The sequence below is a fragment of the Marmota marmota genome, unplaced genomic scaffold, assembly GCF_001458135.2.
Source record: "Marmota marmota marmota unplaced genomic scaffold, marMar, whole genome shotgun sequence".
Lineage (NCBI taxonomy): Eukaryota > Metazoa > Chordata > Mammalia > Rodentia > Sciuridae > Marmota > Marmota marmota.
In genome coordinates this window covers 934,787-946,224 of record NW_026000244.1, presented here as the reverse complement: position 1 = coordinate 946,224, position 11,438 = coordinate 934,787, and the positions used below count along the sequence as shown (strand labels likewise).

Sequence of the window (11,438 nt, the reverse complement as noted above, 5' to 3'; positions counted from 1 at the left end):
TTTGCAAAAATCCATGGTGAATTTACCAAGATGGGCCATATTCTAGGTCACAAAATATACCACAACAATTTTGAAAAAAAGAACCTATAGCGTGAAGTTGTATTGAGGCATTTGAGTGAATAAAGCATTGAAAATGGCACTAGCACATGTACATTCTTTATTTCTTCCCTCATCTGCATATGTCGCACCTTTGCCCATCACGACACACACATGCACACATAAACACACACACACAGAAACCCCCAAATATAATCCCCCACCCTCATACACCATTTTACAAATAAATCCAGTGTTCTCGAATCTAAGAATGTGTTGTGGCATGTTTGAAATAAATCACCGGGTAAGTCTTGGAGCAAGACATGGAACCTGTATTCACTAGTGGGTCAGAAGGACATTAGGCAAGTCATCTCCTTGTAGAAGACCTCGTAGCAACCTTTGGCCCCTTGTAGAAGGTAGGGTACAGTCTTATAGTGAAAAAAAATCCACCAGTGAGTCAAAACCATAGCAATGAAGGGAGTGGATCAGAATGACCCAGCACAGTCAGGGAACAGTGGAAAACAAATGAGAACTAAAAAGAGAAAAATTGCATTATATAAGACTAACAGAAATATTTTCCAAGGCTGTGCATTTCTAAGCAGAGTATGCTAAGCAAGATCAGGGTGGCTGAGGTGGATTTTCTTATGAGAGAAACATTTCTTATGTGAAATGGAGTGTCAGGGTAAAATGAAGTTTGCCTGGTCAAGGCACATATATTCTGGCCCATAAAAAATGAACTGTTTCTTCCATTCCAAAGCCTTCCTTTAGAATTTCTTTTTAAGTTGTACATTCTGTGTCAAAGGAATCGCTGAGCCTAGAGCCAGTGGGGTAGGGAGGGAGAGTATGGGAGGAAGATTACCTCTAGATACGGAATAGGGGTGGGAGGGAAAGGGAGGGAGAAGGGGAATAGCAAGGATGGTGGAAGGAGATGGTCATTATTATAAAAAATACACGTATGAAGATGTGAATTTGGTGCCAACATACCTTATATACAAACAGGCATATGATAAATTGTGGTATAAAAGTGTATTAAGTATTGTAATGCAAAAAATAATGAGAGAGTTCATGTATAATGGCATAATTTGGCATTAACATACTTTATATAATAAAGAGTTATAAAAATTGTGCTGTGAATAGATAATTATAAATGTGAAGTAAAATTGGAAAGCTTTTATTTAAAATTAGCATAAGTAAATAAGCATTAGAGAAATTTCATTTCTATGCTGAATTGATCAATGCAAGAACATATTGTATAGAAGAATTGAAATTTCAAAGAGATCCTGAAAGTAATAATCCCGGAGAAATAAAAATTCCAGAGATAATAAGAATTTTCAAACACTTTGAAATTGATGGAGCTCAAAGAGCCACAAGGAAGCATGTGATGTCTGTGTTCCAGGAGAAAAGAATATTGAATAGACTGAGGTCTTCTCTGACAGGGTGAGCAAGTGGAGTTTGAAGGAAAGATCTAGAAGGCCCAGGAAGGGTGGAGGACATGTTGGCTGGAGGGCAGGGCAGAGGTGTGGTGCTGATTCCTCTTCTTGTCCTTCCCTGAATGACAGGATTCCTTTGTGGTGAGAGGGCACAGCTCTGTGACATAGGCCTGGGCCCTATTCTCCATTGCTGAAGAGACTTTCAGGACTCATTTGTCCAAGTGACACAGTGCAATTTAGATGATGGAGAATCCTCTCTTTCCTCTAAATAGTGTTAATCCCGCATGGCTGAACCCCAACTTCATCACCTGGGCAATGGATATGATGCTTGCCTTTGCATGTGGATGGGAGCTCATTCTCCTTTTATTGCCCTGCCTCCAGAATAATCCATCCTTTCCACCACAATCCTTTGTGCAGGTGAAAGTAAATTAGAGTGAGTCAGTTTTATGTCTGCTGGTTCATCTTGCTCCCAAGTGCTTTTACTGAGCACCCACTTCATCATTTTTCCAACCTAAAAACTCAGTAATTTTGAGTTCAAGACTTGTCCACAATAAAACAAAAATGCAGTCCTCTATGCCATTTTGATGGTTGATTACTAAAATCATACAAAATAAAACATTTATCTCATCAGGAATTTGGGTATAGCTCAGTGGTAGGACATTTGCATAATATGAGAAGTTTCCATCTGACTGTAAATTCTGGTGCACTTCTCTAGGAAAGACAATCAGGCCAGTGACAGGGACACCCTCCAGAGTCCCCATCAGAGACCTCCATAGAGCCACCAACAAAGATTAACACTGAGACTTCCAGAGACTTCACAAATCCCTCATGCTGAGACCTCCAGAGACATACAAGACCTCCATAGACACTCCTACTGAGTTCCATTCCCATCACCACCAAAATATTTTGTTATCTTTGATGAGATGTTGGCAGAAGTTTACTCATTTTTGAAGTTTGTGATTCCTTAAATTTGGGGTCAGTACTCAAGCTAATGAAAAATTAGGAAAGAATTTACAGATCTTTAGGAAAGGATTTTACAGATTTGCATGTGGAAACTGTAACACTTTTTTAGAAGAAAAATGACATTATTCAAATACACAAATATGTGGGCATTCCAAGGAGCTAGATTCAGCTGAAGATCTCCTTCTTGTATTTCCACTTTGGTAAGGTGCACTGCAAAAGACCTATTCTTGTGTGGCTGCACAGGCTCCTAAGAATGGATATGAGTTCTCTGTGGGAGGTCTGTCTTCTCAGTGTGTTGTCTCTGTCTGAGGTTTCTCTCCAAGTGTCTTTGAGAAATTGTTCTTGATGTGGGTCTGTGTTGGAAATCTCTTTGAGGATCTCATTTGTAGTCTATGAATATCTCTTAGTTGGAGGGATTTGGGGGGCTTCTTTTGGGACCTCTCTGTTGGTTTCAGTGACAGTATCTATGGAGGTCTCTGTGGGAATCTCTGAAGATATTGTGGAGTCTCTGGAGGTCTCAGTGTGGATCTGTGCAGAGGTCTCCAGGCAGTCTTTGTGGGGTCTCCCTCTCACTGACATTACTGCCCTTCATAGAGCAACACCACCAGTAGTCACAGGATTTGATCTTTGCTGTTTCAGGCTGGTTCATCAACATGGCCCTCTGTACTACTCATCCTTTCAAGAGACACAGGACCTGGTTCAGCAGAGAACTTTGCAATCCATACCCCAACTTACCTCCTAGTCCCACATTCAGAATCCTGACATGTGTGGAGACTGGACCTATGAGTGTATTCTGTTCCTTGGTGGCACTTCCTGGCACAGGCATCTTCACCATGGAATAAATAGGACCACTATGGTGAAGCCCATTGCCCACCCCACATAGGCATATGGAATAGTATGGAATGGCCCAGGGAAATGATAACTCCTCTCACTGTTTTACAGCCATCATGGTTTTCTGTGTGGATGACCCCTGAAAGAGGAAACCTCTACTAGAAGAAGATTGAGGCCCAGCAGAAACCAATATTTATCGCCTTCCAGTCTAGTCAACTCCCACATTTTGGACAGGTCACTTTCATTTGTATATACAAATTCTGTCAAATCATCTCTTCACCCATTTGTCTTTGGACAAGCAAATTCTAGAAGCCTGGAGAAAACTGCTTTGAAACCCTATGCCAGGTCCTCGACCCTTTTAGATACCCAATTTGTCCATGGAAGCAGTGCTAAGGCCATTTGCATGTGTCAAGGTCCCTAGACTGAGTCTTAGCCAGAGTTCCCTAGTCCTGGATACTCCACCAAATGTCAGGTCATCTGTTCTGGAATTTAAGAGGCAAAGATTGACAGAAGCAGACTTACTAAATTTTCTCTTAGGAATTTAACCTTCCTTGCTTGAAGGCTTTTGTTTTCTCTCTAGTGTGTGTTAGAGCTAAAGATCTTTCTCCAGTCCTGCAGTCTGGGAAACTACAACAGGCTGACCTTGGTATTGGTCCAGGCTGAACCAGTGAAAACCTCAGCCCATCTGGTCTCCTCATGCTAGCCTGGCAGTTAGCATGGGAAGGCAGTGGCTTCTTGTCCATGGCACTCTATATGGCATCAAATTCCACTTTTCTTCCTGTCTTGGCTCTAAACATCAATTCTTCTACACATTCCACTCTAGATCTACTATGTACTACCATCAGTTGGTTAGTATATGCACAGTCCCTTCTAGAGGAGAAGACAGGTGACCATGGGCAGGGGGCATGCAGCACTCAGCAGCACTTTGTGGCCCCACCTAGATGCAGAGCTGCAAGTTCTATCTTGGCTGCTGCTATAGAAAATGGTGGAAGCAGATGTGGAGTTAAGTGACACTTCCATGTAATTAAGGCTGAGCTAAGAGGGATTGACAGGTCCCAGCTACATTCCAAACACTATCAGGGAGAGAAGGGGCTTCCCCATCAAACACACTTCTTTTCTCACTAGAAAATCTAAGAAGCAAGGTTTTCCCGGCTCTAAGACCAACACACTAATTTCCCCCCAACATTCCCATGCCTACTTTGTAATATGTGAAGCTACTAGAATCTGTCACTTTTATACACCCATTCCCCAAAGCTGTATAAAGTTCCAGAAAGAAGGAAAGCAAGGAAAAGACTGATGGAGTCAGACTGTGGAGTGGGGTCTTCACAGGATTGCCTCATCCTGAGAAGGCTCAAGGCATTCTCTTGTTTGTTTTTGTGATGACTGAATGAGGAATCCTTCAGTTACAATGAGATAATTTGAGATATGAGGGTTGTTCCTCTGAATGTCCTGTCCCTTCTAGAAGCCACTCTGAGGAAGAGCAGACACCAACCCCCTTCATACCCCACAGGAGGACACAGACAAAAATCAATATATCTGATGAGAAAAGGAAAAAAAAAATTATTGGGAAGCAATTGAAATCCCAAAAGGGAAGAAGACATTCGTCATTAGAGAATGGGTTCGCATGATGACAAAACGTTTCCCCCCTCCATGAATTCAATATTTCCTGAAAGGTTTTTCACCAGGAAACTCATGGTAAACAAGACCTGGTTGACCATGCACATCACCATTTTGAAAAAAACATGTTGGGTAATGGTGAAGGTGGCTCAAAGTGCTCACCCCAATTGGCCTTAGCTGGAAGGGGGTGGCTTGAGGCTCAATATTCCTAGACTTGAAGGTCCAATTATTGTCTCTGATCCACTTGTTCTTGGGGCTGTGGACATTGGGGCTGGCTTGGGGACCAGAGGCAATCTCTCTAAACATTTGTCTTTTATCTGGGTATGAAGAACCCCTAGGTTGACAGAATTGCCTACCCAATAGGGTTGGGGGTTCCTCTTTATGCCCATATACCTCTGTTGGACCACTTCTACGTTCAAGTCCCAGCTTATCCATCAGGATCTGTCCTACAACTGTTATGAGGGCCTGGGGTTCAACCACTACACTCTCTTTGGATATTTGTCTTTTGGCTAATTTCTGGGTATGGGTGGTAGCTGTCAGGGGGTTGACTTTATTCAAGGAATTTTCCTTCCTTTTTCCTTTTTGATGATTGTTAAAAGACTCCATAAAGTCCCTCATTTTGCTATTACTATAGCTTACTGGAGGATTCTGTCCCTTTTCTGGAAGGCAAGGGAAGGACTTGCTTAAAGTAGTGTTTATTTCCTGGACTTTGTCAGAAGGGCTCAACCCACAGTCTTGGGAAATTTCTTCCTCCTCTTTTGGTATGGACCTCCCAAAGCTCTCTTGGCTTTCATTTATACAAATCCTTTCAGTGTCTTCCTTTCCAGGAACATCAACATTTGTGACTTTGGATTCTTCCTGCTCCTGGCTGCTCCCTGCCTTCATGTCATCATCACATAGAGCTTGGGAAATTGACTTGTGAATCTTGAAAAAGCTCTTGGAGTTGGACAGGGACACTTGAGATGGTAAAATATCTGTGGTGGAGAGCTCATTAGTGTGGCAGTCTTGCAGCACTCCAGTGACCATGTCTTGGGGTTGCTCCTCTGACTCAAACTCCACTTTGAGCTGAACAACATTACCTATATTTTCTTTCAGGATTTGGTCTCCTGAATCTTGTGAAATAGAAATTCTAGAAGGAGAGGGGCTATTCATGTTTCCAAGAGACCCTATGTTCTTCACATTCACATTGATGGTTTCAGAGTTTGCCATCACAGAGGCTCCCACTGTCACTTCCCATTCACACGATTTCTTCTCCACATCTATCTCCTTGGTCTTTCCAGCTGTTGATGATTGGGTCCCTACTTTAACTTCCAGCATTGTCACACCAGAACATGGGTCTCCTGAGGCCACATCCTTAGTCTCTTTCTGTGTCTCAATCCTGGTCATATTGAGGCTTGGATTGGGCTCCAGGCTAGCTTTTCCAATCCTCCTTATAACTCTACTTTGTTGGTTTATGTGCAGATGGCTATAGGTTCGAGAAGGCATACAGGCATCTGAGGTCCTCTGACTGCCACCCAGTGGGGTTCCTTGCATGGTTCTCTGTACCTCTGAAGGTGAGGGTGCAGGAAGAGGATTCTGTAAAGTGGGAAATGAAATTTTTCTTATTACCCTCTTTCCCACACTTTTCTGAGGAAGTTCTTCCAGGAGACTGCCAATTTTGGCAATGGAAATGGCTCTGTAGTCACTGGAGGCTGAGGAGGAAATAGCAGACTGTGGAAGGGGTGAGGTTTGAGCCTCACCTAAGTTGCAATTAATGGTATCAAGAGCCTGGAGTGATGGATTCCACCTGTGCCTCACCCGAGACCTCATAATATCTGTTTCTAGCTTCAGGTGAGTTCCAGGGTCAAGGAAGGAAAGCTGCTTAACAGTGTTTACATAGGATTGCTGGTACTTGGAGGAAGCTAGATAGATGGTTTTTGTGTACTTTGGAAGAGTACAGTTGGCAGCAAGCCAGGATCCACGCACACACACAGGGAACATGCCCTCCTTGATCTGCACTGACTTTCTGCTCAGATGGTCTTGCAGGATTTTTTCCACAATTTTCTTTTCTAGGCCTGTAGATAAGTCACTTTGTGAAATACCCTTCCTAGTCCTCCTCAAATAACTTTCTGAAACCTCCTTATTATAATTCTGAGCCTTCCCTGAGGTGCTTCCTGAGCTCCAGGATAAATCTACTGGCTGCTTCTGGAGTTCTGGTTCTAGACCCTTGTTTGAGAAATCTAGTTTGAATGTTACAGAGCCCATTGTAGAGAGTCTTTCAGAGTGTTTAGTCTCCATCTTCTGCAAATCATTACCAGCGAGTGCTGACTGGCTGGGCTGCTCCATCTTCTGCAGATCATTGTCAGTAAGTGCTGACTGGCTAGGCTGCGAAGAGCCAGGCTTGTCATTTTTCTGGCACTGACTCTTCCCTGGAAATTTATCCTGAGGATGCATTTGTTCCTGAGATGCTAGAAATCTACAGTGAATGTCTAGCTGTGGTTGATCACTGATTAACTCCCCTTGAATATGTTGCTGGAGTCTGTTCTCTAGCTCCTGGCTGGCAGAATCCCCAGCAACTATGGAGACAGAGTTAGAAATTTGGGAGGCCCCGCTTCCCTGGGGAAGGTTGAGAGCTGGCTGGTTAATGACTTCCAGAGTCTTTATGATCTCAGAGAATAAGACCTTCTTCCATTTCCTTCGGTTCTGTAGGGGACATTCTGAATGTTGATCTTCAGTTGGGAGGAAAGACTGTACCTCCTTCTCAGATTTAGTGCTAGTTGTGCCAGACTTAATCTGGGATGAAGAAGGTGGTATGTTTGGAAAAGTGTATGAAGTGCTAGCCAGAGTCTGACCCAGAGCCACAGATGGGGACAAGTTTCGTGTCAAAAGTTGGGATTGGGCCTCTTCCTGGGCCAAGGGCTCCTCCTGGGAAAGCTCTGGAGGTTCTTCATCCTGATATTGTACTGAGAGAGATTCTGAGGCTTTGTTGAATGCTACATGTTTACACTGTGCAGTAGAGGACCTCTTAGAGACCCAGGCAGTAGCCACCAGGGACTCACTGTGCAGAGAGGGCAGACCCCAGAACAGTTGGCTGTATTTTTTCTCTAAAGGCCCCCCCAAGACCTTGTTGTAAAAGAAATTCTGAGAATCATGAAGCTTCTCTGGTTTTTCTTTTGTGTTCCAGAAGGTTTGTGCAGTGGTGTCTCTCTTGCTACCCAGTGACTCCAACATGTTTCCCAGAGAATACAGGGTGTAATCTGGACTCATTTGTTTGAAAGAGGACCCGTTTTTAGAATTTTTCTTCCATACTTTTAGTTCCACTCTTTTGGTGATTAGCATTTCCAGCAGCATCTGTACATCAGAGTTGATGAAAGAGAGGCCTCCAGACTCTACCTGCCAACGTGTGGGGTCTACCCAGAGTGTGACATCTGAAGGATGGTGGAAAAGATGTTCTTGCTTGGATTTGTTTACCCAGGTAGAGAAAAATAAGAGCTTTGCAGTTTCCCACCACCAGGAGAGGAATGAAATTGAATAGCTTATGCAGTCTACGCCTGAGATGGCTGTGATCAGGGATGCCCAGTATGAGTGACCTACAAGGGAGCTCTGTGGAACAATGTCCAGTGAGATTCTATTCAAGTCAGACTTGTGTTCATGTTCTTCCGATAAGGATGAGGCCAGAGGCAGAGTGTGTTTTGTCAGAGGAGCTAGAGAACCTAATGGGGGTAAGATGGTAGAAGGATCTCCCAAATGTTGATGAGGTAGCTTTTGAACTTCAGTAGGCTCTTGCCTGAACACCTCACCTGCAACATCTTCATATACCAGTAGAGGAGCACTGTCCTTGTCCCAGAGCTTCCCTAGGAGACTGCAGGAGACAAGAGGCACAAGCTAGAGCCAGGAGCAGGAAGGACCAAGAGGCTGGGCGGGGGTGAAAACCTATGGCCTATGGACCCTCGACTGCCCCACACACTGTCTTCACCAAACTCTTCCTATTCCTACCACCAGGACTTCAGTCACATTCCACTATGACCTGGAGTATTCCTACTAAATCAGCCTTGAACCTCAGTGATCACATAACAGATCTTGATGGGAAAAACACTGGAGAACTGGAAAGTTCCTCACCTTTGCAGGAGTAAAATCAGATTCTGAATCTCCATCAGATTCTTCAGGCGATTGCCTGAAGCTGAAAATGGAAAATGAATTGGGTAGAGAAGGGAGGATCCCAGATTTTACAGGATGTTAAGTGCAATGCCCCCTTGGGGGAGATCATGAGAGATGAGACTGGAGGCTAAGCCTCAGTGTCCAAGTCCAAATGACCAGTGAGGGTCATATAAAGACTCTGGGAAGAGCCACATTTTATCATTTGCAGGGTGTTTTTACCTCCATCCACCTCCATGATCCTCACAAGCACCTTATCGTGGGAAAGGATTGGTTACCTCAAAGAGAAATTGGCCTTAACAAAATGAAACAGCTTGACCTCAGTTGTACCTGAAAGTCCCACCTCCATATCTAGGCACTGCTGCTCTAGTGCCACCAACACCACCCTACTGGACATCACACACCTCTCATCCACCACACCTTCTAAGAACAGAATCTGAGAAGTGTCTCTGGTATGATGATTTCCTTTCCAGCATCTTCCCTCTCAGGTCTCTGCAACCAACATCCTCTGGGGCACTGATCTGGACCCTTGGAGAAAGGGGACAGTAACCACCTCTGGGGTAAATGGGCAGGGACTTACCTTTCAGAGTTCCACTCTTTTTCCTGTTCTTGTACAGCACCTTCTTCACCTTCACACGCTGACAGACAATATAGAAAAAGAGGCTGAGGCCCAGTTCTCCCTGTGATCTCCTAGACCAGCTGTAGACATTCCATGTTTCTGAACAGCAGAACTTCTACAGTTACCTAGTGGAAACCCTTTTATTCAGAGAACATTATTAAAGAGGCAAAATACTTTATTTTTTTTTCCTTTGGAAAGCAGAAAAGGGGATTTTTCTGAATAAACTACACCATTAATGTTGTCAGTGACTGATCTTCTGCTTAAAAATATACTCATTTCCACAGGCTCTTCTCAGCTGCCAGGCATGGTTCTGTTTCCTAAGGCCAGAGGTGACCTGAGAGCCTGTGATGGAGGCCCTCAGGCCCACATCAGCCCAATACAGAGGGAAGCCTTGTTCCAGAGACACTTACCAGGAGAAGGTGACTGATGGAGCAGTGCTCAGGGCCTGTCCTTCTCTAGAGGTACCCAGCACTCTCAGGAGTCCAGACCTCTCTATATGGTCTGAGACATTCAGATAGGAGAAATCCTAGTGCACTCTCTCTCTATGCCCTGCCCTGCCTACCCCAGAATGATTCTCTATTCTGTCCTGAAATTTCTCTTTTGTGAAGTGTGTCTACCTATTTTGGAAAAGTGGAAAGTAGACAAAAGAGAATCGTTTTTGTTGTTGTTGGGTGTGACCTGAGGGTTCTTACCTTCCTGAGTTTTCCTTTTTCCCTTGGTTGTGGCAAGGATGGATTACCTTGGAGGCGGAGCAATAAAAGGAGAAAGATTCCCAGTCCACATGCAAAGGCCAGGATCATATCCATTGCCCAGGTGGTGAAGCTGGGATTCAGCCATTCGGCATTAACATTATTTAGAGGAAAGAGAGGATTCTCCCTCATCTGAATTTCACTGTGTCACTTGGACAAATGAGTCCTGAGAGTTCTCTTCAGGAATGGGGAATGGGACCCAGGCCTATGTCACAGAGCTGTGCCTTCTCATCACAAAGGAATCCTGTCATTGGGGAATAGGCAAGAAGAGGAGGCAGCACCACACCCCTGCCCCACCCTCCAGCCAGCATGTCCTCTGTCTTTCTGAGCTTTCTAGATCTTTACTTCCAACTCCAGTTGCCCACCCTGTCAGAGAAGACCTCAGTCTATTCAATATTCTTTTCTCCTGGAAACCAGACATCACCTGCTTCCTTGTAGGTCTCTGAGATCCATCAATTTCATAGCTTTTGAAAATTTTTATTACCCCTGGAATTTTTATTTCTCCAGGATTATTACTTTCAGGATCTCTTCTCTTTGAAATTTCAACTCTTCCATACAATATGTTCTTGCCTTGATCAGTTCAGCAAAGAAGTGAAATTTCTCTTATGCTTATTTACCTATGCTAATTTTAAATAAAATTTTTCCAATTTTATTTTACTCTCTTCATCTAGAGGGTTTAGACAAAAAAAATAAAACCCAAATTGATACATTATTATTACAACCTTACAAAACTTAAGTATAAAAACTGAAATAACCCTCAAGAGACATTTTTGTATGTTTCTAGTATTTTTGTTTATAAAATTAGTGTAAGTTAAACTTTAAGAGAAATTTTGGGAACATGTCTATACACACAGTGTGAGGATGGCCTTAGCTTAAGCAACTCCATTTTAAAACTCTTTGTTAAAGTAAAACTGGAGTCCCTACCAGACAAGTTTACAGAGCCCTCTAATATTGTCATGAGGCATGGCCTGAAAAAATAAGTCACTTCCCACAACCCTGATAAAACTCAGAGTGAAGTCACTGTCATTTGCCTTTGTCTGATAAGAGTCACAGGTGAGA

General features: G+C 43.5%; 1 protein-coding gene across 1 annotated transcript; it reads right to left on the bottom strand.

Annotated features, from left to right (window-relative positions):
- Positions 1-4,916: 4,916 nt before the first annotated feature.
- LOC125614069 (spermatogenesis-associated protein 31E1-like) lies at positions 4,917-10,467 on the bottom strand. The gene is made up of 4 exons (XM_048796263.1): positions 10,370-10,467; positions 9,592-9,710; positions 8,976-9,036; positions 4,917-8,718 (listed from the first exon to the last, which is right to left on the bottom strand). Exons 1-4 carry the CDS (start codon positions 10,465-10,467, stop codon positions 4,917-4,919), a joined length of 4,080 nt encoding a protein of 1,359 aa, XP_048652220.1.
- Positions 10,468-11,438: the final 971 nt, after the last annotated feature.